The sequence below is a fragment of the Fusarium sambucinum genome, chromosome IV, assembly GCF_050947815.1.
Source record: "Fusarium sambucinum isolate potato_lamoka chromosome IV, whole genome shotgun sequence".
Classification (NCBI taxonomy): domain Eukaryota; kingdom Fungi; phylum Ascomycota; class Sordariomycetes; order Hypocreales; family Nectriaceae; genus Fusarium; species Fusarium sambucinum.
Window position 1 is genome coordinate 1,728,201 of NC_139291.1, and position 27,624 is coordinate 1,755,824.

Genomic DNA, 27,624 nt, shown 5'->3' on the forward strand with positions numbered 1-27,624 from the left:
TTGTGAAGTTAAGGTGTCTCGGGATTATTTAAGCTTTGCTTGTAGATGTAGATGTAATCGAAGCAGGAGCGACGGTGACCAGTTTATTAAGACAAGCAGAGTGTCGATCTGGTGCAAGGCCGTTTGTATTAAAAATTTGTGAGGAAATAGGCACCGAGGTGTATTAATGTAAGCCTGTTGGTGTTTTTAGATGTCGTGTTCGATATGAAGAGTTGTTTAGAATCTCCTGCTAAATGCGAAATAGTCGGGGGCTTGGGAACTTAAGTAAGTCTTTGGTGTGGGAAAGCAACCTGTCAAAGGGTGGAGGAGACCCGTCTATCAGATCTGAGGGCCGTATACTTGCTTTCATGCGCTCACACCACCTCCAAAAGGACCGTTCAAGCGCAGCTGTCACAAATTGGGAGTGGGGCAATGCCGGTGCATCGAATCCCAGGGATTCTTTGGCAACGGAACAGGGTCGCGAAGGAGACGATAAACAAGGGCAGGGACTCGAGAACTTTGGCTAGAGGTTCCCTGGAGCCGCTCGATGGATCTAACCTGTTGAGTTTGTGTCAAGCATCTGTTCCGGCAGTCATGTATCCACACATGGAGGAAATGCTGTGACGAGTCTGGTGGTGATCTCGAGCAGGGTAGGGGCGACTTGCATGTCTGATATGTATACGTTTGTTCCGGGGAGGGGGAGTGCAAGAAACTGAACCGCGTATCTTTAGCATTGTGGGCGTGGGTGCGAGTGAGATCCACGAGTGTGTGTGTGGTGTGTATGTGTGTGCATATGTGTTAGAAGGCTTGGCCATGCGCCAGGATGATCGTGGATCGCCCCGTGGTCAAACGGTCGATAGATTGGTATCTCTCCAGGCACCCAAAATACAGAGTATCGGAGGCGGTCTCGCCATGAACCTCCATCCCTGCTGTCTCGACATGGCTTTCGTGGGGTCTCATTTGCCGGCGTCGATGAATCGAAGACAATTGCATGTTCCCTCGTGTTCTCTCCCCTGGCGCTCAACGGCCGTGCCCTTTCCGCTCAAAAATACTTCCCCTCTCATCTCAATGGATCGTGCATTAAGTTCGCCGAACAAGGCGGTAGTGTTTGTGCGTCGCAACCTTAGCCCATACTTACGCAGAAGTCATTTTCCGGCGCCGGGTCTCCCACGCGCCCGGCCGAGATAGGGCGTCTTTCTAATACTCGGCCAAGCGTGCTGTATGTACCATCCCTGGCGCCGCATTGCATCGATTCCCGGACCACCATTACCTTATTTGGTATCATAACCGCTCTTAGTTCTCAACTCTCGTTCCATCCTGGTTTCGTCTCTGCGGTCAACCTGCGTGTAAAAGTTACAAATGCTTCCAGCCGCTTACCCCAGAGCTTGTTCAGCCAGCGACAATCAATATCCATTGGTAGTCAACGAGCGCTTTATTTTCATAGGTGGCATATTTTAACCTTGCTCGTGGGCAATAAAAACCTGTAAACATTGAAGCCATTAGAAATATCTGATGAGAAATATTTCAAAGTCATCACATCTCCGTAGCTTGATGGTGTTACTGGTCGCTAGTTGACCAAGTGCTGTGCATTCATTCCTCCGATCCCTTCGTTCATACTCGGGGTCGTTTCAAATCACGCCGAGCGCCCCTGATCCAATCAACAGTTGCGTTTATCACCGTTCTTCGAGTTTGGTGAGAGGCTCTTCGATAAATGAAGGCTTTAATCGTTATATGTGTTTGAAATCAAGTAATGCAATTCCTTTGTTCTGATCGACCATGAGTTTCTCGTCGCTTGTACAGCAAGCACAATTGGCGGCGCAACAATGGCGTGCCGGCACTGGCATTGGTGCGATTGGCGTTTGGGTGGTAGCCACGTTTCTGGTGACCTTTTCGTTTTCACCTGTCTGCCTGTGTCGTCACTGGTAAGCAGGCTAATTTGGATGATCGTCGTTTTAGCGGGCGCCTCCCCTTCCTCGCTTACACTGGCGGGATTGCTTGGCGTAGGGTTCAGGAGGTGGGTGTGTACATGTACTTGTTAGCGATCGACCAAGCTTCTTCATGACGAAGAGGGACAAGGGGACGAAGCCAAGCGTTCAGTGCCCTGCCCTTGCCCTGCCCTGCCTGTTGGCATCTCCAAGCAGGTGGTTCAAAGCAACAACCAAGAATCCCGGCTCGCGAGTCATGATCATCGGGGTTGGCGCTTGCAAGCACGACAGTAACATTCAGATCCCTGATTACAGAACAGGTCTTCGCAAGTGTTTCGTCTGGATGCACTAGGAACTCGACCCTGCCGCTTCGAGGAATATCCGTCCAGATTGTGGGCGGTCTAACGCTTTCTCTCGTGGTGAGTACATAATAATTTGGCTTGGCGAATGCGAGACAAAACAAGACAAGACCGCGCGTGTCAAACCTTAAGCGACAACACGTGCCAAGTCCCTTTGATTGCTTTTTGCCATGCGGTAATAGCCACACTGCTGCAAGCCACGACTGGGTCGAGTCAGAACTGTATGATGAAGTTTTGTCAATTCACTCACAGCTGTGCGCGTATCCTCCTGCTCTTAGCATCATAGAACAGGCTTAGGAGGGATTCTGGCAGTCACTCTAGCTGGTTAGGTTAATGATTTATCGGCATATTCCCCCGGTATGTGTAGCTGTTTATGGTTGCCAGATGCTGCAAGATAACCGGCCTAAATTTAATATCCAGGGCAGTTGTCCACCTACCACTGACATCTGTTTCTTGGCCGATAGAATTAGCATTTCTTGGGTTCCATCGACGTCATGGTCAGGATTTGCATTGCGGGATCTTCAGTGGTATCCGTATGTCTGAACTCACAAAAACTACCCTCGTTATTAACGCAACGGCAGTTGAAAGACACAGTCGGGCTGGCCGTCGGTGGTTTGTGGGATGCCCAGTGATCAGCGGGGCGTTCTATGTCAGCTGTTGTTTCTGTGTATGAAGATTGCAAAGTGCATGGAATTGCGAGTGGAGTTCGAAGCAACAAATACCGCCTGGAAAGTTATCGTCTCCTTGCCAAGATAGACAATCTATCTAAATTTGTTAGCATATTATTACTAGGATGACGGTGCTTTTCAATTGACAACACATGGATGTGATGGCCAGAGCTTGTTTTGCTGCCGTAAGATATTTTGAATTAGAAGCAGCGAATGGTTTGTGACTATCATTAAGGCGGTGACCACAAGATCGAGACAGAAACAGGCCGTGATACATACTTGCATAGCGCTGCTATATTGCGAAAACGCACGATACAATTCGACTCGAGATAGTCAAACCCGCGAACACGGGCTGGCCGGACTTAGAATTCGGTTGTGTACTAACAGAGCACGTCCATAGTTAGCGTTGTCTTGTAGCAAACATCGCCATGTATCAGCTCACCGTTCTGGTTTGTTTGAAGAAAATCTGCAGGCACACTGTCAATCTTTCTCATTGTCGCCCGGCAAAACCTGAAAGTGTCTCTGGGGGCGCATTCGGCATTTGTTTTGCGAGTCTAAAAAGGCCATCACTTAATGGCACGTAATAACAAATTGACGCATTGGTTTCACATCAAGACGCACAGGACACCTCAATTACGTATGTACCGAAATTAGCTGGGTACCAACTGACCGGCAAGCACAGCGGGATGATGATACTGGTGGGATCTGGGAGAACAATAGAGATGCTGATTGGTGAGTAGCGTCCATTTAAGTTCGCCAGGGTCATTTCCAGAACTTTTTGGTGTGAGAACAAGGTTTGGTTTGAGGATAATCCGTCGATCGGTACTTTGTACACCCATTCTCATGCAGGTAGGTAGTGCTAGTTATTTATTGCTTAAAAAAGACTGGTGGGATAGGAGGTTTAGGTTGTAGATAGGCAGCTTGGTGTTGTTCACTGACCACAATGGTAAGCCAAACAAATACCAAGGCGGATTGTATATACGTCAGCTGATCAGCTCATTCTTTCTGTTGCCCGAAGCGGCATTACGATCATCGAGTTGGGGAAGGTGAAATGCAGACAGACAGCATTGAATCATGGGAATGCATGAGACAGCTCTTTCCCATCATCATCAACACCTCAGCCAAAAGGAGATGCGTGCAGAAATGCCGCTCAACTGTGGAGGCAGGCACTGACCATATCTCGCCTACCCTTTTGGGACACGCCATGTCGCCCGAACATTAAGCGAACTCACGCCTAGAAACACCTGGCCTTGAGCCCCTACTGCTCGTATCTGCCACAGCTATAGTCACCTGTAGTAGGTGCAGCGATCTGTTTTAGCTGACGGACATTAACGACGGATCCCCCCAACTCAAGTTGACGCAAGAACAAAATTTAATAAATAACGTCTATGTTATTAACAAGGCTTTAAAGCATCGACAACGATCGTGCCCGTTAGCACTTACTGTATCGGATAACATGTCCGCTACAAGCTTGAGAGACGGCACGATGCTGACACGGACCTCAAAACAGCCTCGCAGATTCAATCTCGTCCAGCGATGTTGCCTGAGTCCGTTCACAGATTCAGGTCATGTCCGCTCGATATCAGGCATTTCCTTGTCCTGACAGCCGCCTCTTCCGCTTTACCAGGTCGGACAGAATACGCCTTCCAGCCATTATCAAGATCGTTACAGCACCACCTCGCCATCCTGATCATAGCCACAACGTTTATTCAACAAACTTCTATACATCCGTACACAACGAAGCATCGTATCGCATGCGCATCTATACCCATGAACTCGTTTGCATCAACAACCCTGACGGATATCTCCGAGTTGTCATTGGCCAGTGCCTCCAAACGATCAGCCAGGCTTCTCATTTGGGAAAAGAATACCCAAGCACTAACCGTCCCACGAGGATTTTCCAGTGATCTTCAGAATCGGCGGCGATCAGCAGGGGTTACCCTTGCCTTGTCATCCCAAGACACCGGCCACGCGAGATGGATTTATACTCGATTTGGGCCTCTCACGCCCCGACACACCCCCTCTGCTCTGCCTCCACCCGCCATGATGGCCTGATTGTAATCTCTTGCGTATGTACCCGCTAAACCTGCCGAGGGGGAAAGTTCTGCGCTTGGTACTTGCTAGACCTGACCTAGCCTGCCCAAAGAGACGCGGGCGCGTTATTGGGGTTGAGGCTTATTCACCAGACTGCTGGGCTAACTGCCACCAGCCTTGACGCTTCACTTCAAAGGCTTCGGTTGGGCTTCTGGCTTGTGAACTCGCTGCGCTAACACGACTGCCGAGGTTGACAAGTAACCAACGGACCGACAACGCCAGGCCCCTCTAATTCATGGCACCTGCCATTACATCGCCATTGTGGCAGACACTCTTCTCTTGGACTATCTATTATTTGCATGCAGCGTTGAGTCAGCAGAAGTACTGCACGTACAGAACTACGCCTCCTGTCCGCATCCTCCGCTTCAACACCATCATTGCCAGGCTTCATCCACTTTACTAACTCCATTATGGCGACAAGAATCCTGGTTTGAGGATAGGTTCATTTCCTGGCCACGGCTTCTTCCGTTCTGGAATTTCATTACCCCCAAGCCCAATACAGTTTATTCTCTCACCATCACTTTTCGATCCCTGGCCCGAGGGTCTGGCGCCCCTAAACTTGGCGACCGTTATCACTCTCCACACGACGATGAGATTGCCTCTTTTGGCAACTCTGGTCCGTGTCAAGGAAACTTGATCGACTTCATCCCATGTTATAAAGCGTAACATAAGCCTTTCGTTACAAGGGTCTCCATGGCCGGAACATCCCGCCATCACCTCTCACCCTGTCCTGCCTCAAATCAGTGTATTGCCTAAGGATCGTCGGGACGTCAGACCCTTAGCCCAGCTTTGCCGACTCAAGATCTCATGGAAGGGCCTTTGTATCGCATCGTACACGGGGCCGCTGCGATGCCTTCATGAAGAACATGACAAGCAAGGCTCATACTGTCAACATCAGAAATTAACCAGACAAGGACACTCACTGCATTAGGCTCTTCTGATCCCTTGTTTGAGAACGGTTTCTTCAGACTGGTCCCAGTTGTTGCCCCTACTGACAGTTCCCAAATGCTCAAACTCGGGCCGTTGAGCTTACCACAGCATCGCTAGTGGGTGTGCGACATTTGTGATCCCCTTTGCAGCAGGATCAGGATCAGGGGGTGCCCCAGAAACGTTTTGGGGGAAAGCAATCATCCCTCACGTCATGTTTTGCGCTGAGAACCTACCTTACTGCAAACATGACAAGTGATGGTGTCGGATTAATATCTTTAGCTGTTAAGTCATAGTCGAAGATATTCTCGTCTCCTGAGTGGCAAGATGACCTGTCGAGGAATGGGCAATACGAGTGCATTGTCAGGAACTCAATGACTCCTTATGATAATTAAGATCAAGAATTTTGAAAAATCTTGATGTATCGCCGAGCTTCCATCTTTATTCTAAAGCGGGATATGAGCTGGCATGCTGATAACCTCTACCGATGATTATGAGGACTTTCATGCGTCGATCTTGGTTACCTTGACCCTGACGGCTAAATAGGATGACGGCCCGGGGATGTCACAGAGGGCAAAGATCGCGTGGGGATGTGTGTGTGATCCTGACGCCAGCCCTTTCATAAGATGCCATGGATGCACACTGGGTCCGCACGTAAAGGGCCTGTCTCACTGGGGCTTGAGATGAACTCTTGATTACTGTTTTGGCGGAGACACGTTGATCTTGATGGTCAACAGACAGGGCAGCTCAAAAGGGAGGCAGGGGGCGGTCGGGGATGTAGAAGAACGTCCAAATATTCAGCACTATCACTTTTCTGATGCCTCCTTGCTGACATACATTGCCTTGAGGGGGACGTGGCCAGAGCCAACACGCTTGTCAGACTTATGATGATGACTGGCACAGCCTATGATCGTACCCTTTATTCGCAGCAACAGCCACTGAACGGTCTCGACATTACCGCATACCTGCGAATTACATGCGTCTCGTTATTACAAGCTGTAGGGGTAGCTTCAGCTTCCCTTGTTTCTAAGCGCCTCATGGGTACCACTCCATAACCCTGCTAGGACGAAACCCACCAGTGACTTGGGAACCTGGCGTTTCGAATTCCTACATATTACCTATGTAGTATCGGCCACGGTGATGGGGAATTTGGTTACTTAAAGTGTCCAAACGATATTTGTTTGAAATTACACATGACCAGGCCCCGGTGCGAGCCCTGGGCGCTTTGCACTGAATGGGTATCGGACCTGTGTCCCGAAAAGTTGTTCCAGCTGTAACAACAAACCCTGATGACTGCATTTTTGTTGCTATTCCAACTTGACAGGGGACGGTGGTGTTTAACCTTTGATTGCCACGGTCCGTTAGCGGGTATCTTCCGGCACCGTTGAGCGAGTCTCCCTTGCTTTGCTGCTGGGAATTTCCCATGTGGCTTCCCATGTAATCTAGGGATGGTAAGCTAGAGACATTTACACGAAAAAACATGGCTTTGAAACAAAGCAATCTCGAGCAAGTGATAGACGCTGGTTGCTGGTTAGCCAACCACCTCATGGCAGGGCGTGGCAAAATCATGTGGAGTGCGATCAAATTGGCAACTCCCTCCCAGAGGAATGTATATGATGATGATGATGATGGAGCGGGTGTGACTTCTTGATACAGTACCGTACATGCTTAGCGCCTACTACTATTCATAGCTGTCGATCATCACAATCACGCCTCAAACGCATTCCATAGGCACGATCGAATTCGTACAAAAGCACCAAAAGAGAGAACAAGCCACAGGGTTTCATCAACTGGTAACCGCTGGAGGATCCCTATAACCGAGTGGGAAAATGACCGAGTATGTTTGCTTTTGCCGGGACAGTTGCTTTCTAACGTTGGGTCATTGCTCATATCCGATCGTTGACCCTCATCGTATGACTTTTTCGCATTGCTTTTGCTGGTTCCTCTTGTCAGCAAGGAATACAGAAATCCATCCGAAGGCTAAAGAGACAGTTGGACGAAAAGGGGAAAGTGCAAAACAAAAAGAAAGATGCATAAAGTGCTGCGAGTGAAACGGTGCAGTCCGCATACCACTCTAGCGAATGCAAGATATTGCTTTTTGCCGCGGCTTGGGAGTCGTCTGTGCAACTGTGTGGTACACGGCACGCATTGACCCCCCTACATACAACGTTTATGTGTGTGATTGTTTCCGCTGATGGGTCGGGCCTTGTGCCCTACCGATCGATAGTCCAGCTCTTATGCGTGGCAATGCCTCCTATGCGACCTGCATGTCTCAGACATCACATGGACCTGTGAGGGAGAAAGGAAGGGCGGGGGTGACCTGAACCAAACCGTTGGCTAGTCTACAGTACTAGTTGCGATGATTATTCCCCTTGAGACTCTGGATGTAGATCTCAAATGATGTGTAAGTTTTGAGAAACTGCATGTACCGTATTATAACCCCCCAGCTGCCACATATACCTACCACTAATGCAGCTTGCAACGAGCGAATGCGAGGTTGCAGCCAGCCAAGGAACAGGAGTCAAGATTTTTAGTCTAACTAACTGCAACGGTGCTGAGTCAAGACCCATCATTGACTTCACTCTGAATCATCGATGCGTGCAACCAGAAACAAATACTTTGATCAGTCAATATTCTACGTTCCTCCGCAGTTTCACCCAGACTCAAGTATTGTTTGTTGCGAGCTAGGGCCAGAAACACGAGGGCTATATCAGGCGTCCAGCTCGTGAGCTAGCACAAAATAACTCTATCTAAGCTGCAACAATCCCAGCAATGGTGGTGAAACGTTTATAGCAAATAGTCTCGGTCTTGGCTCGTCGCTTAACTACCAAGTCTGACCAGCCAACCATGCCCCAGGCTCTGGACCAGTAATCCCACTGATTCGCGATCTGCCTCGTGGTCCATCTCTTATCGCATCGGCATTCCTATTGTTGGTACGCAGAGTGGATGCGTGCTCTGGGGAAGGTATCTGGTAGAAGTCCGCACGTCTTTCGAAAGCGTAGTTTCTGTGAACAGTTTCGTCACCGCTGTCATCAGAACATGTAGATCCATCTGAGAGACTAGGGGTTGGGGGTCTGGTCCCGTTGCTGTCTAGGGACTCCACGATTGTGTTTCCGTTCGTGTCCCACAGGGTTGGTTCTGGAGGATCGAAGTTTTCTGATAGGAGTGAAGGCCGTGAAGAGGTTTCGCCAAGAGTTTCAGAACGGAGCGGAGAAACTTCCAGATCTCTGAATGGATCAGTAGCATGCTCCATTCGTCCAAGAGGACTTGGAGGAGCGGCAACTGGTATCGTCGACTCTAGAACGCGATCAGTGCTAGAACGTCCAAGGAGCAGCGGCTCCTGTTCTAAACTTTCATCAATATCCTTCTTCAGACAATGCCTCCGTGGATGAGAGCCACATCTGCGACATTGTTTACCCCCGAACACGAAAGGAATGTCCACAGCTGCATTTCGACGACGGTCGATCTCCTCTGCTATCGGTGTCCTGAATACTGATTCGGTAAACCATTTCAAATTCCACGAGCCTGAGTCATCTGCTCGACGCCCATCAACACATGGCCAGCAAAGACACACGGCGTACTCTTCTCCGAAGACATGCTCATAAATTTGAGAGGTGTCATCGAGGACAACCGTTTCTGGCTCGTGATTGCCAGGGGGGCTTGGAATGTTGAGCACGAGGCCTCCGAATGTCTCGATACAAAACCAACGGTACTCTTTAGGCGCAAGTATGTGGGTTCTCCATACAAGATCGATGTCGAGATAAGTGACGCCTGAGCAACCTGAAATCCCAAGTTCTAGTTGCTCCGTTGACCCCCAGGACTGCGCTAGAGTCATGAGTCTCTGGTAGCGTTTGACAGCAGCCCTGAACCCACATTCATTGTCCAGAGGAGACGTGTACATCCGATGCCAGGAAAATTTGATGACTTGCTCTGCCAAGTCGAGCTGGCGTTGTACAGCTGAGTGGAAATCGAAAGTGAAGTTCCATTCACCATTTGGCGTTATGACTGTATGTGACAATCGCTTGCTATCGAATAGGCGAGTCACTGCTTGCGTAGTGTCGTTACTATCTTCCCGGCTGAAGACATAGTCAATTGACTTATCCATGAAAGTACGGACGTCTTCGTGAGTGTACACTCGATTGATCTTAGTCATGCAATCCCATGAGGGACAAAACTCTCCAGACTCGTCATTCCGTAGGGCTCTCGACTACAGTAGAGTCAGATGTTGGGTTGTAAACAGCACAGTTGATGGCACTTACCAAAGCATCGGGATTCCACCCAAAGAATTCGACCTCGGTTGAGTCGGCAAATCCCTTCCACTCGACTGGGTCTTGGAGAAAGGCATGCCATACGAGAAGAACATCGAGCGGAGGGATGTGAGTGTTGAGATCAACATGACCTGAAAGTGAGGCCTCAATCCATTGTGTTAGTCGACGAATGCCCGCGTTAATGTAGCAGGTCCAGGCTGCGCCCTCATTAACCGTGTTTTTCTCTGCCCATGCGTCAATCTTGGATCTGATGGCGACGAAGTGCTCCAGCAGATGGCAATGAAGGAGCACATCGTTCTCTGTGACCGATACTTGAACCAGATTGTTTTGAAGCAGTAGTCTGTCTAGTGCAACAAAAGGTGAAGGCTGAGACGTCAACAATCGCTCAATGACATCTTGTACCAGGTTTCTAAGAGATTTAGTACACGCACGGCGCTACATTTGAACTCGCTCAACCTACTTTAGAGTCATGGCAAACGTGGAATTAAGTAGTAGACAGCCTGAGGCCATTTGTGAAACCAACAGACGGATCGTAAGGAAGAGAAAGCAGCACAGTGTTTACGACAACAGCAGACATGCTAAGGGCGAATGAACAAAGGTCACTCGTGAGTATAGGCTGCAAGAGTAGAGCGGTGATGTTTATAGCCAATGAGTATGGCAAATAAAGATAGGCAGTGTTTCTGACTGTTCAAGCAACTATGGATTTTGGTATGTGGAGGGAGGCTCGGTATAAATAACATTCTCTTGAGCAAGAAGGCTCTCGTACCGAGTTCTCAAGACTCGGCCATATCTCAAATGCAGATTGGTAGGCCTTCCCGGCCATTACCCACCATATATGAAGCCCCATTGGCAGTGTCTTGGGTGAGATAAACCATCGCAGACGTGCTGACTGGCAGTTGTCGGGCCATCATCCTCTGAGTGGGCGGAGAACAAAAGCCGAAGCTTTCAGTATGATAGAGAAGGCTTTCTGCATTCCATCGTACACCCATTAGAGGAAGTTGGAAGAGTTTACATGGTTTGCATTTAGACTGACAGTTGGTAGATATTACGAAATGGCGGCCTCGGAGTTCCTTTTCCTTCCGCTATTCACGGCAATATTGCCAAATGCATCGAACGAAGAGTGAATTGACATTTATGGCTGGTTTGGTCACAAGACCGGCTTCCAATAGCGTTTGTGAGATATCCCAGAATGGCAAAAAAAAAAAAAAAAAAAAAAAAAAGGAGGCAGGGAGGTGTAATTTTGGACAATGCAACAAGCGGCCAAATGCTAAGAGTATGCCCATTCACTCGGCCGTTCCGATGCAGTTGCCACCATCTTGACGAAAGTTTTACGATTATTGATTGAATTGCCCAATCGTACTGCCTACGTGTGAGTTTGGACTAATTTGGAAAAAGTTATATCTTGGGCTTGTGAAATCGAAGTTTAGTGGTAAAGCTGCCATGGAAAAGGGGTACGCCGAAAGTAACATCACAATATGAGAAGATACTCAGAAACAGCACGTCTATTCAACCAACCGTAATTGATAGTAACAAATAATCATGTTTACTTGTAGGTACTGGATATTGCGAGGCTGGTCAAACTTGTCCCGTAGTTTTCGGCGACAAGCGCCATAGCCGACCATGACTCTTGTTAACAGGCTCTGGCTGACTGATAAGTCGGAGTTAAAGGAAGCAAATACCTTGATATATTCCGCTTATTACTGTCAGTAAGCAGATGTGGTCGAATGCTACTGGTCAAGAATAAAACTGAACTCAAACTATACGGCAGTGAAGTGTAGACGCGGCGATGGATGCAGACTTGATGGATATGTCACTGAACTATATAGACGCCGAAGTACTAGAAAAGTCCTTGAAGGTCAATAACTGATGATGAGGGGAGTCCATCTACAAGGGAAAAATATAAAAAGAGATAATAGATGCAAAAAAAAAAAACATACAACACCGGGGATTCGCTGGTCGTCACCGACCCAACTACTAATCCGGCGCTTCGAAGCTTGACTATGGGAGAGCGGACGGGATCCCGTATTCTCTTCGAGCTTTGGTCGTATGTGCTATAAGGAGCTGCTGTTGCGGGTTATATAGCCTACTAGTTGAGACATGTTGGTGAGGTCTCAGAGCCTTGTCGCTCATTGCCAAAAGGAGACACCAACACAACACCACAGCCTTGTTACGATAAAAGCCAATCATAAATCAAACAAAGGAGATGGATAACAGATATAAAGAGTTTTTATAATTCTGGTGTAATTGATGGCGGGCTTTTGAAGGAGTTTGGCTTGGCGGCCTGTGTAAGTTAACACAACTCTCAGACGCCTCTACATGGCATGCGACAGACTTGTTAAAGGGTCAAATAATAGACTAGAGCTATTCGTCAAAGGTAGGAAAGTAAATGATTGACAATAAGTGATGCACTGAGCTGGGATTGGCTACCGTCAATTGCTTGTGCATACGCTCGATGAATGTGACTTGTGATGGCACGGCGAACTCGACAATAGACACATATATACATCTAAGTCGCATTTAATTGGAGGTGCACATGCTCTAAGATATACTGGTCTCTCTTTACAAGGTTCTACAACCGGTTGTAATGCCCAGACTTGCTATATATGATATGCAAGTGAAGGTTGGGGATAACCCCTGGTGTTGAGTGATGGACATTCATGTCTTCAACATTGCGGCTCGTTGAGATTATCAACTTCAATACGCCCGGGTATTCTGTATTTTAGAAAGCAGTGTCAAGAATGACGGATTGATCAGTTTACCCCAATCTCCTGAGGCTGAGTTACTTCATTGTTCCGGTATCACATCTAAACTGTTCGTCAACTTTGCCTACAGAGCATATACTATCGTTTCAAGTTACACAATCAAATATACAAGATAGCCTGCAAGATAGTCAAATATGAAGAAGGTAAAGCAGAGAAGCTCTGTTGTACAGAGCTTCTCGGTCGAAAGTGCCCTTCAGGTTGTCTACAGGAAAGCAAAGGACTAAATATACGCATATATGGCAAGGGGTTTAATAGGAGATATATACGGAGATGAGCTCCGACTCCCCGATGACGATGTATGCTGTAGTGTGTAAGTGTGTGGCTGTGACAGCGATGCTTCTACAGTCACGTTGTATATATTAATGTAACTATTAGTTTGTCTATCCGCGATGGACTCCTTCTAGTTATGCCAATCATCTCTCGTGCTTTAGGTTATAGCCTGATATCAAAGCAACTTAGCATTGTGAATTCTAGCATTCTCTGTATTGATCGCGACCGAGAATGTTAAGCACGGCAAGAGTACTACACATCTTAAGACCCTTGGTCAGATGTCTAACATCAAGACATGGCTGGCCTTGGTCGTCAGACAACTATACCAAGATGTCGTAGTTATCAGCCTTGATACGGTGGTGACTTCATTTCCAGCTGACACCTTCCTATATGAATTGATGGCGTGAATTGCCTCTTTTCATGTTATCATCTGAGACCAAAACTGCAAAATGAAATTACATGAAATCACAAATAATAAAGATCTTGAACCGTGCTGAGCCGATGTTTCAATCATGCCATGTTCTCCCTTTACAAGCAGGGCAAGTCGTAGCGCCATGGATGCAGCCTTTCTGCAGACAGGCTGCGTCTGCCTTGTGCATGTCGCCTAATATAGAATTTGTGACGTTCAAAGGACTCCTGCATGGCAAAAAAGGCGCCCGTTTTCTTGGACTGCTATTGGACAGGTCTTCCATTCCCATATCTTCCTTGCATCTCTTGTCCCAATGCGGCTCTGCATGTCATACGGATGCCACTCACGCCCTGCATAAATATCACTCATTATGCCTCAGAAATGTGACGAATTTGCATCATCTATTTTATTCGAGGCGCGATAAGAGCATAGCTGATGAGGTGCCCGCAGTCATCTTCAGCCGCACCTCGTGGCTTTCTTAAGTTGTCCAACCCTTCGAGTTTACTCGAGGCCTGGTTTGAGTGACCTCGTTTATGAGAAATAACAATTGGACTTTTCAGAGTTACTCAAAAAGAGGCCATTGGCTTGTCATACAATGAGGTTGAAACGGTACAGGAACATGCTAGCTACGCGCCGACCCGTTGCATCAACTATAAGTTGTATAACAAGTGGTTTGTGTGATGTAGTATCACTCCTCAGTCAGATTCATGTCAGAGGATTGGATGGATGAAACAGGCCGTAAGCATGGAGATCAGCAATGTTCCCCGCAGAGCAGAACAATAGCAGAGCCGCAACAGCGAACCATTTATCATAAAAGGCAGCAAGTTGTCACCCACACCCGCACAAGACACCCGCACAAGAACTCTCATGATTGAGTAATGTTGAACTCATGATTATCAGTAAGTATCTCCTGACATAATGTTTCAATGGAGGCTGATCAATAGACACCCATTCGACACGATGTTCTGACCGACGTCGCATACCAAAGGTTCAATGCTAGGACTTTCCTGTTTGCTTGAACCTTGATGGCCTGGATCAGCTCATGGTATCAATGCTCTCCAAGAAAGCAGTGAATGTTGATCAGTGACAGCTCATAGCTATGGCGATATGCAAGTTCTCACCGCGAGATGTCCCAGATGGGACAAGTTCCAGTGTTGAGAACCCCGCAGAACGGCTTATAGGTTCCCAGGAGTCATGCTGTAGCATGTATGCGGGCGCCTTATCTATACCCTGAGACATATAGTGAAGACCTCGAGTTTTACTGTTATTAGGTGTGTTACAAGCCCTACCCTAGATCTCATGCTTGAGGTGGCCTCAACAATATGCACTCATATCAAATGGATGATATCAGAAGGCCTCAATTGGAGCTCCCTTTAAACGAGGCGTTCACATGTTTCTCCCAGCCTTCACCGTCATTGTCTGGGCATCTATCTGTCTGTTTATCTTACCGCCATGTTAATTATTAATCGCGTTTAGCAGGGTAGATAATCATGCCGTTGTTGCCTGAATCGACGGGGATGCGACTACGACTCTTAGACATTCCTATTTACGCTAAACTGTCTATCACCGCCTCAAAACTTAATTAAAAGTAGCAATACCGGGTCATTTACTGGTAAAGAAAGTTCAGTACAATACACCGACTAATCATATGCGTGCTCATTTCTAGGTGCCTGTCTGCCTTCTGGTTGCCTTCTTTTTGGGGCCAGGATTAAAATGTCACTCCTCCACCAAACTTTGGGGGGTCAACGCCAATCTTCATCCGTGCCGAACTAGCATTATCAGTATAATCTTGTAATCGAGTTTTCGGAACTTTCGGGGTCAAAAATAGGTCCTTCGCCGGGTAGAGCGGTATTTGTCTTTCGGGCCTTTAGACGGGCATGTTTTGTAATTATTATAATGATTTTCAAGGCCTCGGACTCCGAGATCAGTTATCAGATGAGTCCAAGGCAACTGCAGATTGGAGTTCCACGACTTCAAGTATGTTATTCTGTGGAATTGTTCTAGAAGCATTCTACAATGATCTTGGAAAATCTTTAGAATTTCTGGAATATTTCCTAGAATTGACAATGCTGCATACGAAATGTTAAACCAGCACTCACATGTTATAGCTAGTCATGTTTCCCAAGCGCTAACGACATCATTACTCGTAGCACTTGTCAAGTCTACAACACCCCTCTGTTGCAGGATCTTGTATAGCAGAAGCAAATTTAAGCTGTAACGTAACTTCATTACACGCGAGTGTCTTGTGCATTATCGCTGTGTTTGGGTTTATCTTACAGAGGTAAAAGGCAACCTGAGCGCCACTGATTCCGCTGAACCTCGGTTCACTACCCTTTGTCGAACAACATATGAAAAGCTTACGACCTCCTTCCTCATTCAACCTTTTACTTTTGTCCGAGGAATCTTTTCATGTCAAAGCTTCTTTCCTTGGATTACGAATATTTACTGCCTCAGCCACGTTGCTTTCATGCCGTGTTTTCCCGACTCGAATGTTGATGCAGGTATTCACAATAAACCTAGTAGAAGGATGCGCAACTCGTTCTCTACCTGTAATTCTACAAGGTTTCCCACCATGGAGGACTAGAGGCAGCTTTAGATTGAGTATGCGCTGGAGGCCTCAGGGAAACCCATGTGATTCGATTTTGATATCTCGGTTTTGATTTGAGGCAGCTGGGTGCATAATGTGTTAGGCGAGACAACATACTTTCTTGGCTGCATTTTCAACTGCCTTCTTGCTTGTGACTTGGTTTCTTATCTAATAAATGAATAAGAAAGATCATGGCAATCTCTATAGAGCCTGTCTTCTAGAGTGAGGCTTTGATAATAACAGTGGCTTTGCGATAGTAGTGCATTCGCTATTGACATGATTATCATGAACTGTCAAGGTTTCAGTTACTGACCAGAATGGCCATCTCGTCTAGCGCGCGCCGGACTGTCATACCCGATATTACTAGACATGCTGCATAGTGTATGACCACCGCAGTAATTAGCATAAACTGACCGTCTTATACTACAACCGCAAATGGTAATTTGCCCGGATGGTAAACGAATGGCAAAGACATCTGGTTCAATGGGCCGACCTTGAGACATAATGTCCAACGATGCCCAAACCAACCCAATGCCAACCAAACTTTAAACCTGTCAACGCATGAATGTGCTAGGTCATGGTTATTCTCCGATTCGTTGTGAGACGTCAAGCATACGTAGACCAATGACGTTTTGACAACACCCAAAACCATACCATGCCAGCTTCTTCCCATACTCGGTAGAGTAGACGACACGTGGTTTGGTGTTTGCAGCCATTTTCTCTGTCCTTTAAAAATCAAACATGTTGTTACTGCCCAGATGCAATCCTGGCCAATGCCGGATACCCTTTATGTCACAATGAGGCCCAAAATGTGGCCAAGTCTTGCATTTATGACCCAGCAGTTCGGTTACCCTAATGCAAGTGTCCGGATGTGGGGCGGGAGACCCACTTCCCGCTCTTGCTTGTTCAACATGTCATTCAATGCTTTTCTTCTGTTTTGTTTTCTTTTATTCGGGTGGTTCATCAGATAACAATCTTACCTATTCGCGTCTACTTGTAACAAAAGAAATCATAGAGCTTATCAAACTTTTACTTTGTTCCCGTTATTATCTCCATTATCTCAAGAGTTGACAAATAGCCGCCCTCCACAAACCCCAGCACAACACCACAAACAAATGAGAAAGTAAGAAATAGAGACAGGAAAAGGACGTCTGCATGTTCATCCGATAAAAAATACAAACTGAGAATCATGGAAATGTACAAAAGACAATAAAAGATACAGTAATAGAGAAGAGAAAAAGGTAAGGCAAAGAATACAATAATGAGTGGCAGCGCAAACCATATCCGTCCAACCTGTCAACATCGAGCCAAAGCGTAACGTATAAAAGATGCACTGATGGATGCGAATGGACTTTCTTTCCATCGTTTCGTACAACATATAACAAGTGTTGCCAGAATAATGTTTTACCAGTATTCGTCCATGGCAGGATGAATCTGCAAGTCCTTCTTCAAGGCCGTGAGAAGGAAGATCCATCGTATAAATATTGGGTGGCTCTGACCAACGCGTATCCGGCTGCAAAAGTGCGAAATTATCAAGCTTCCGATAGTTTGACGAGAAAGGGGCCGCCTTCCGAGGGATCTTGTAAGTCTATGTCATACTTGGCTGCGGGTGAGAACTGGTTAGTGGCTTCATCCCAAATCAACCAGCTGCCTGAAGTAGCAATGCTGCACCCCAAGGAAAGAATCCGGCCCCTGCGTTCTTCTGCCATGGAGGCCAGTTCAAAGTATTTCTCATCCTCGTCGATTTTCTCATTGTGGAACCATTCGTTGGGAACATAGTCCTCCGAGTAGAGCAACCCTCGCATTGCAAAATCTTCTGGCAATGGACGTGGAGCCTGGTTCTTTTCCGGTAGTGGTATTTGACTTTGAACTTTGTATCCAGGCTCGCATGATCCTAATAGAGAGTTGAGCATCAAAGCGGTAAACTTCCAAGGGAATTCATCCTCCAAGTGGTTCATGGCTGCGGGATATCGGGTCATGTAGTTCATGAAGACCAAAATCGTATGCAGAAAAGGCAAAGTGTTGGTATCTCCCCAACGATTAATTATAGTCTTAACCGTGCTTACTCCAAACTTTAGAGCAGGCTTGAATTTCTCGTCTGGCATGGTTTCGGAAATTGCACTCCCACCCATAGCAACATCTGTCTCCTCAGGCTTCTTGGAAATGGCTCGCATAAGGACATTGGATTCAGCACCGTACCCAATGAGTGAGCAAGCAAGAGAGATTGCAATGTAATATCTGTATAAGTCAGTATAGCCCATGTGTTCTTTCGAAACTCCAACTGACCCTGATTCCAGCCACCTCTTCGTGGACCGGGCGACATGATTATCCAACTGTTCAGCAAAAGCATTCATAGTGTCTTCGAGCTGGTCCCAAGACTTGCCAGAGAAGAGTATTCCATGAGCGCGAACGAAGGAGGCATCAATTTGAGAAAGACGAGTGGGACTGTTATTTAATATGGGATCAAATAACGTCATAATACTTTCTCGGGCGCTGGAAAATGGAATGGGAACGCAGAGGGATTTGGTATAAAAGTAGAGCTGTTGAAGTGCGTTGGGCCGCGCCAGGATAGCAAGATGGTGATAAAGCCTCCCTGTGGTAGGGGACTTTTCCGAGGCTTTGCTATACCAATGACGACTTACACCAGTCCACACTTCTCGATCGCGAATATCGTCATCCTCGATGGCCATGCGATATCGGCCAAGGTCACCAAGACACTCAATCCAGGTATCTTCAAAAGCAGGCACAGTTTCATACAACAGGGCCATCATACTATATGCCAAGTATAGGAAAGTAAGCATATGTTCGAGAGAGGCTGGCAATCGATGTCGTAGAAGTTCAAGAAATGAATGGATTCCATGCCTCCACATGCGAGCAGGCATGGCATATTTAGAAGCCAATCTGCGTAAGGCTGGACTGGCAGATGGGTGTTGACTTGCGAGAAAAAAGTCGTGATGTTCGTGAAGAAGCGTTCTATGCAATGCAATTAACGCCTGCCATTGTTCGTTGTTGAGCTTTGAGTTGGCATCGGTGTTTGATGATTGTGTATTATCAACTTCAATGCATTTTGTCTCGACCATGACCAGGCCCGCATATATGCCCTTGACCTCTGCGACAAGCTGATCTTGAGATATTGGCCTGGTCTCTGGTTGGCGCATCATCCTGGACGAGTCATCATCGTTGATTGATGGTGGAGGAGGGGGCTGCTGTGTAGCAAGCGGTATATGCCTGTTTGCTTTGGGGGATGGCCCCTGCCTGGGTGAAGGCTGAGAAACAAAACGTCCTTGGCTATGTGACTTTGGTTGAGGGTTGTCTTCGTTCCATAGCTGACGACCGGAGGTATTCTTGTGGGGCCCACGCTCGAAGTCGCTCCGGGTGTCATTGCGGGCGCGGCTGCGGCTGAAAGCGACCTGCGACCCAGGCGGCGGGGGGGACCAACGTTTGTCTCTATGGCTGTCTGCGTCTTGGTCCTCATCGGCTGCAGGCCCCTTCTGGACCTGCTCTTCTGGGGTTCCAATAGTAGCTTCTGCCCGACGTTTCTTACCATTGGAAGAGTCCTGGCTGTCGGGTCTATTGGCACTGCGGAGGGTAAAGAATAAGTATGAAATTATACCATACCGGCTGGATAGGAGATTTGCTCACCCCTTAACGTATTCTTCTGCTGCCTGAGCAGTTGGCCACTTACTACGATGCTCAGGGTCGATTCGAGCGTGTTCGCGCCATGCTTCTATAGTGTGGGATTCGTCGCCGCAAATCTCGCAGACGAAGGACTGGGACTCTTCCCCTTTGTCCCTGACCTGGCGATCCCGAGTCCTGAGATGGCGTACCCATTTGTTTGCAATATCCGCCATTCTTGACAATGACACAGCATAGAGACCGTACCGAAGCCGGTCAGCGAAGCTGAGAGGAGGGGTTGGTTGAGACGAAAATCACACGGAGAATTAGATCTGTTGCAGGAGAAAATAACTCAGTCATCCATTGTCAATTGTCCAAATCGTCGCACTGAACATGAAGTAAATTGAAGCAGAACAGAACAGAGCAAAGGAGAGTAGAGGGAAGGAAACAGGGGGGAAATGGAGTGGCGGGCGAAAGGCAGGAAGGTAGAAAGGGTTTCCACAAAGGTATTTTCGTTGACGTGAAGAGGGGCAAGAGCTCTCCGTAAATTCCCCAACTACCCATATCTTAATGTATGACTTGGGCCCTGCTTGAATTGGGATGTGGTTCCCAAAGCCAAAAAATGAAATAAAGTATCTTAGAATGGATGCAGACATGATGCTCAATCTCCCTTGTAAGAAATGCGGAAAGCTAATATGACTTACCCGCTGCGCAATTTGTGGTGTCTCAGTATAATAACTGAGTGTGTAGTAATTTATTGGGCGGCCTGGTTCGCCCGCTGCCTTTTATGAGGCTCTGCTGAGATCTCAAGCATTAGCGCTTGCCCCCCATCTAAAAAACCTCTTCAGCTACCAGTTCTTGGATAAAGACGTACTTATTGATATGTTAAAGAAAACGCTTCTTTATCATTGATCACACAGACATTGATATGTACTGCTCCGATATGTCAAGCTTGTCAGTCAGTATCAGCTTGACAGGATTACACCGCGGAAGGTTTCTCAAATCCGACGATGAAAGTAGACGGGACTACTTTCATCTGTTCTCGAAAAAGAATAATAAATAAATGAGGTTGTGTCTGTGGAATTAGATTCTGCAACGCAATGCAGTTCGTTCAGAACGAGCAAGTTTTTCTGATGGAATAACAGAATTTGTTGACACGAGAAGCCTATAAGTAAGTATTGATATCAAGCTAGGCGAACCAAAGAGTTCGCCTCTTATCGCCCAGTATACGTATTGACAAAAAATGGAGAAAATGCAATATAAGACAATCGGATCTATTTTCATTCACTGGTTCGTCCTAGTTCGCAATCATTAACATGGCCGCTTACTATTGACCCATCGGCCGGCCACCTAGGCAAATCTCCATCACCTTCCACCAACTTGAACCTTTCCATCTCCCTTCAGCACCTAGAAGGGAGTTGCCTGGGCAATGTTCTTCATACGCAAACGTCTTTGTCGACAAAGTGGCTCAGATGGCACTCGTATACTCAGTGCCTTCATGGTCACGGGTAAAATATTCACGCATTTTAACGACAACCCTCTCCTCGATCTAAACTGAATATTGGCAGTCATCAGGCTGCTATTTCAGCGAGACGGCCTTGTGAACGGACACCCAGTAATTTGCACATCTTTTTTCACCTAGGAGCCTTCATGCCGAGATATTGAGAACAATGACATCTGCCTGTCATGGCATTTGCTCATCAGAAATGAGGAAATGTCATCGATATTACATATTGGTCTGGTAACTCCTTTTCTTGATGGTCCGTGGAACCAGCTGAATCAACCTCGTTATCGAGAAATCATTCGAAGAACAAGCGATTGAGGCGAAGCAAATACTTGCCATATTTGTCTCCAATATTCGATGGGCTTTTGCGCTGGCCAACGAGCCTTGTCTTGATAGACCAACAGAGATCGGTTGGAATCGGTACCGCTGGACCTTGATGAGCAATCACCCAGCTGCCTTTTGGAGCGCCTCTTTCAGCCCACACTTGTCAAAGCTTGAAGGCTGTTCCTAGCGAAAGAAAAGAGTTTGGCCATTCCAGGTGACTCCTTGACCAGGTAACAGCCGCGATAGCCTTTTGCCTGAAGTGGATCATAGGCAGAAGTGAACTTACTGGGGTAGAATACCACAAGGATGCACAATAAAATCTGTCAGATGGATTGAGGAGAAGAGAAATAAGCTTCAGGCAAGAGGGGACGGGACACGAAAGGCGAGAGGATGCGGGCCTCTTTTAATAAGGAGGCCTCCTTCCTAGAGCCATGTTGCTTACAAGACGATGCTTAGTAGATATACCAGCACGAAGGTGTAGAATATGCATGACTTCGCCCCAAGAAATCATCAAAACGCCACTTTGAACAGTTGGCATTGCTCATTGTTGACAAATTTGTTCAGCGAAACTCTGTGATCGCAGGTATATACATGAATGCCGGATCTCCGGTCCCACTTGTCCGGTCGATACTCCGGAAAAGTGGAAATTGCCCGAAGGTCCATTTATTGCTCCCAGCATGCTAGCAAAGCTGCGGTACAAGCCAATTATATTTTAGAATCTCCAGGAAATCGGCTATAGTAAAGGCTTCCATTGGCTATCTTACACCATTGCAGCTTGGACTTTGGCGAGAGAATAGTATTCATTGGTTAATACTTCATGCCTACATCCAAGGATCCCTTGAAACGTCAGCAGTGTAGATATCCTATTGGTTACCATCGCTTCAAAACATCAACGAGACAGCCGAAGTTAACTTCTGCACCTAGATTTGAAGGGCAACACAAACAGAGCGGTGGCCACTCGTCAGTTTCGTCTGCCTACCAGGTTTCTAGAAAGAGGCCTTTATTCGAGCGGCTGGCCAACCACTTAACAGAAGAGCCATCACAGATGATGTAACATTACCATGTTGAACGGCCTACGAATTACAAGAGGCTGTGGCGCAGCCTACTTCGAGATGGCCAATTAGCACGGCAAACGACCTACAATATCATATCAAATGATACATCAATGAGGCGAAGAATAGACGACTGATCAAATATTTACAATTAACCTTGATACTATCTAGTCAGCTTGTAGGCAGCAGTCTTGAATCCCATTCGATCATGGGCAAATGACTGTGCAAGATTGCTTTCAACCATCAAAAGCAAGGGGTTCAGCCTTGACTGTTGGTGGCCACCCTGCCACCGTTTTATTAGAATATGTTGTGACATTCCATCAGCGGTTGCCTTTTTCTTGTAATACAAATTGTATTCACAGGTAATTAGAGGTTGGCATGCTGATCAAGGCCTGGTGGTGTGGTCAATATCCGTGTGAACACATTGATCGATCATCTATTTGGGATTCGATCCGGGCTTCTTCAATCTGCTGGAATGAAAGGTCGCCTCGAAGTTGCCTTATCACCATTCGCGAAGCATTTGAGCCTCAAAATCTTGTCAAGGTTACACATGGAAAAGGCAGGGTGGTACTGAGCCTATACTGAACACATCTTCCCGCTAACATTTCTGAGGCTTTTAGAAGTGTCTGTTTCGGCACTGATGATGAAATGAGGCAAACTTTGTCCATAACAAGCTGAAAGAGATGTGCACAAAGTGTCATCGCAATTAGAAAAACATGAATTCCAAGACTTTGGCAGATGACCTACATTCTTGATCCAACTCGAGGGTGGCACTTGTGAGATCGTATTATATGTTAAGCACTGTGATACATAGAGATGCCCGAGGAAATTCACAACTAGTGCAGAGTCTGCGTCAACTTCTTATTGTGAGACTATAGTATAGTTAAATCTGTCGATAGCTATGCCGACTGGCTACTAACCTTTGTGGTTACACACACATGTTGAAGCCCATGCGTACGTACCGTCGGGACAGTAGTCACACAAAAGAAAGAAATCAGGCCATTTTCAATACCTCGGGTATCAGCATGTGTTCCACATACACACGGCTAGGTTCTCTGATCTGTAGCATGTATCACTTCCATACATTTCGTGTTACCTTTCGCAACCGCTTGCTGGGAATTGCCGTCTTGTGCTACCAGACGAAGAGGCTCGCCGGCCGCCATGTGCTGCACTCAATAAATGTGCGACAAGCCCCAGCTTCTCTTCTCTTCTCTCCTCTCCTCCCAAAAAACTTCACGGTCGTTCGTTGATCTTACACAGGAGTGGTGTAACAGTTTGTATGCGCGTTACCTGCCAGTTTATCCAAAGACTGTCAGGCATCGACAAACTGCAGCAAACTGCAATGGACTTGCTCTGCATTCTCGGTGAAGCTCCCTGCCATCACAACATACTTCACTGCACTTTTAGAACGACATTACTTCGATTCTGTTTGCCTCTGTTGGCGATGGCTTGAGTCGGCTGCACGCTGACTCCAACTGGTACAAGGCAACACCTTTTCAGGAGTTATCTTCTACACCTTCATTGAAAATGGGTAGATGCTGACATTAAAGGCATGGCCGAGTGATAGATCTTGTTCTCTCATCACTTCTCACATGCAAGTTTCAGATTTGTCACTCAGCCGTCCATTGAGTGGCTACATAATTGCTTTTGACAGCTGCGGCTCAGCATCTGGCGACCTTTTAACCAAGCAAATGGTCAGGGAATATTCGCCATGAGACGATCGCTATATCCTATATGCAGTCAAATATAGCCTGAGAGACGGCTAGCAACATGTCGCCTGCGTCGAATTCTTTTCAATGGCGTTTCGGAAGTTTGCTACGAGTCATATCTATGTGAGCCACAAGAGCGGTCTAAAGAACCAACCCAACAGTCGTCAAATTTCCCAAACCCTGCCAATATTTGCAGAAACAGCCAACAAAGGTCGAAATGTTTGCCCTGGGATGCAAGCTGCCAGCCAACGCTTATGCGCGTCTCGCCAGCCAGCTCTCGCTACGACACTTGTGTCTCAACGGCAGGGTGCATCCCCAAATGTTGAGCCTATCAAGCAAATGTGAAATGTCCCAATTGAGGGGAAAAGAGCCTGATGATGCTGTTGCCTTGCAATAGTTAGCAATTGAGACAGAAATGTTTGTTGGCTGTATCCTATGCACCACGAAACAAGACGTTGGGAGCCGTCATTGTGGTCAGATATTGCTTGGAAGTGTATATCGACGGGCGCAGTCAAGGGTAAGCAAGTTGGCCGACTGTCAAGATTTCATGGCTACATTGCAGTCGGTCTGTATACAAGTTACCATAGGACTTCACCGCTATTAGGCAATGTGCGGATTTGAGAAGTGTTGAGTGTGAAGTTTATCATAGGTAGGTGACGATATGTGACATCTTCGATACGGCTACATTTTGCGGCCTCAAAGGTGCTGTCATACCACGGGGCTGATAATTCGAAACCCGAGCCTAAACGAGCGACAAGAAATCACACCGAAATTACAATAAGCGGCAGCTGATCAACATTGAGAGAGGGGACCATTGGTGGTGTATTAATCTGCAAGTACCCATCAGCGCCTCGAAAAGCACTATCCCCAGGGTAATTCTAGGGCGTTGAGGCCTAGCATAACAGATTAGCCATGATCCATGTGGCAGGCTGAGCGCAAATCCTCCTGATAGTAGTCTGACTTGGCACAAGCTAATTAGGTCGCCTCAGAAATAGGTAATGTTGTTCCTTTCAATCCTTCTTGTTGCCTTGTATCGGGTAGAACAGTTGGAGTGAAATGCTGGTACCGTTAAAGCACACATCATAAGATCCTATTGGAACATGGTGCAGTCGAGTGGCATTGAAAGGTTCATTTCACTGAGAAGAACTCGACGGAAGAAGAGAAAAGGTTCCAGAGAGAAACTTGACGGTGTCAGTGCGTGGTCATGGTCAGAACAACAAATGCGTGGGAAGAAAGCCAATGGTACAGAAGGACTCCTTCTCTAAATGCTCGTCAATTCGTGAACCATATCAAATGAAATCCTCTAACTGCGCCTTGAGACAACATCTGACGTGATCATACATCTCATATCTGATAGCAACACGCTACTCGAACAGCACCCCCTTTTCATGATCGGAAAGCCTCGTATTTTTCAGCTGTTGTCCTCTTCTCCTCAATGCGCGCGAGCGTCTCGGCGTCGTATACCTCGTCGAGAGCCTTTCCGCCCTTGAAGATCTCCTTTTCATGGCGTGTTGCCTCCTCCTTGGTCATCAATACGAGATCCCTCAGTTTCACTGTTGAGCACTTCTGGGTATCCTTGCCTTCGCCCAAGGTTGTCATGCTAGGACCGTCGGGCTTCTCCCATCGGATAAGGACGAGCTTTGTAGGGATACCGCTGATGGCGCTTCGGCCACGGTACAGTTCTTCAGAAAGGAAAGCAACGTCGCCAGTGGTAATAGGCACCTTGAGGCCAACTGTGTCGCCCTCGTAGGTCATACGTGCCAGCTTCTCTTCGGAGCTCTGTAGCGTTGCCAACATTCCCTCGTACATCTTCTCGCGGCCCTTGGCGGGCACGTAGTCAAGAGGGTAGCCGGTGATGCTCAAGATAACGTGGTTGGCGACAGTAAGACCAAAGATAGCAGGCATCGTGCCAAGCACAGGCAGAATTCTGACTCTGAAGTTTGGCATGGCTGCAAGATCGCCAACAGAGCCCTTCTGGAACTCCTCCTCGGGGAGAGGGAGCAACTCGGCCTTGCCAGCGCCTGCTGTTTCTGTAGAATAGACAACTGGAATTCCGCTGGTGATACCCTTCAGCTTGAGCTTCCTTCGAGTCGCGCGTGAGAGCCCGTCGTCTTTGCTTGATCCAATATCTCCCACAATGATGCGGGTTGGGTCGCTCTTGCAGCCAGCACCCATGGCGCTGATTACTGGCAGATTGTTCTTGTGACAGTATTCAAGGAGCGAGACCTTGGTCTCGATATTATCGATAGCGTCGATGACAAAGTCAGGGGCGCGTCCATTTTCACCCCAAGGTCGAAGTAAGCGTTCCGCAACATTCTCATTGAACTGCTCCTGTCGTAGATCGAATTTCACCCAGGGGGCAATGGCCATCAGACGCCTTTCCAAGCATTGCACCTTGGGAATACCAACATCAGCCAGAGTGGCAACCGCATGGCGATTCAGAGAGCTAAGAGTTACTTGATCGAAATCAATTAATCGGATTTTGGAAACTCCAGAACGGGCGAGAGCAGCGGTGCAGTGGGATCCAACGCCACCACAACCAACCACAATGACGAAAGAGCTTCGAAGCTTATCGAGACCCTCGTCTGTTAGAAATACACGGTTTCTCGCCAATTGCTCAAGAATTAACTCTTCATCAAAGTCTCCTGCTTGTGCACGACGAGCCATGGCCTGGTTCCTTGCATCTTCCTTATCAACGGGTGGTACTGATGAACCACCAAAGTTATTCAACTGCTACTGGTTAGTGGTGTTCATTATAGAGATAAGATGAAGGATAATACAGGTTGAAGGTTGGGATCATTTGCAGGGATCGAGTTCTTGAGCTCATTGACTCTCTCTTCTCGCTCCAATGCCTGGTAACCCAATATTAGCGATGCGACTGTCGCTCCAGAAAAAGCTGCCGCCGCAAACAGTTGAAACCTAGGATTTGAAAGGGTTTCTGAAGACAAGAAGGAGGACATTTTTATTTACAAAATTTGCAGAACAAAAAATGTTCCTTGTCCTAACCAATTAAGAGATTTGAGTTGATATGCTCATGGAATTTCCTATGGTTTTTGCGATGGAAAGCCTTGGCGCACAGAATATGCCGCCTTAGTCAGCGATTCAAGACTCCAATTGGTTCAATTTTCATATCGTCACTTTTAGAGATCTTCATCATCCCACGACTCGATAT

General features: G+C 47.1%; 3 protein-coding genes across 3 annotated transcripts; all 3 read right to left on the minus strand.

Annotated features, from left to right (window-relative positions):
• Positions 1-8,776: 8,776 nt before the first annotated feature.
• On the minus strand, positions 8,777-10,730 carry FSST1_000617 (uncharacterized protein; the record flags this gene model as incomplete). Its single annotated transcript, XM_083232518.1, has 3 exons — positions 8,777-10,159; positions 10,212-10,629; positions 10,681-10,730. The coding sequence occupies 3 exons, from the start codon at positions 10,728-10,730 to the stop codon at positions 8,777-8,779; spliced, it is 1,851 nt and encodes a 616-aa protein (XP_083090799.1).
• A 7,050-nt stretch (positions 10,731-17,780) lies between these two features.
• Positions 17,781-20,099, minus strand: FSST1_000618 (uncharacterized protein; the record flags this gene model as incomplete). Its single annotated transcript, XM_083232529.1, has 3 exons — positions 17,781-18,486; positions 18,535-19,827; positions 19,891-20,099. 3 exons carry the CDS (start codon positions 20,097-20,099, stop codon positions 17,781-17,783), a joined length of 2,208 nt encoding a protein of 735 aa, XP_083090800.1.
• Positions 20,100-25,838: 5,739 nt separating this feature from the next.
• On the minus strand, positions 25,839-27,412 carry FSST1_000619 (tRNA threonylcarbamoyladenosine dehydratase; the record flags this gene model as incomplete). The annotated part of the gene is made up of 2 exons (XM_083232540.1): positions 25,839-27,185; positions 27,233-27,412. 2 exons carry the CDS (start codon positions 27,410-27,412, stop codon positions 25,839-25,841), a joined length of 1,527 nt encoding a protein of 508 aa, XP_083090801.1.
• Between the last annotated feature and the right edge of the window lie 212 nt (positions 27,413-27,624).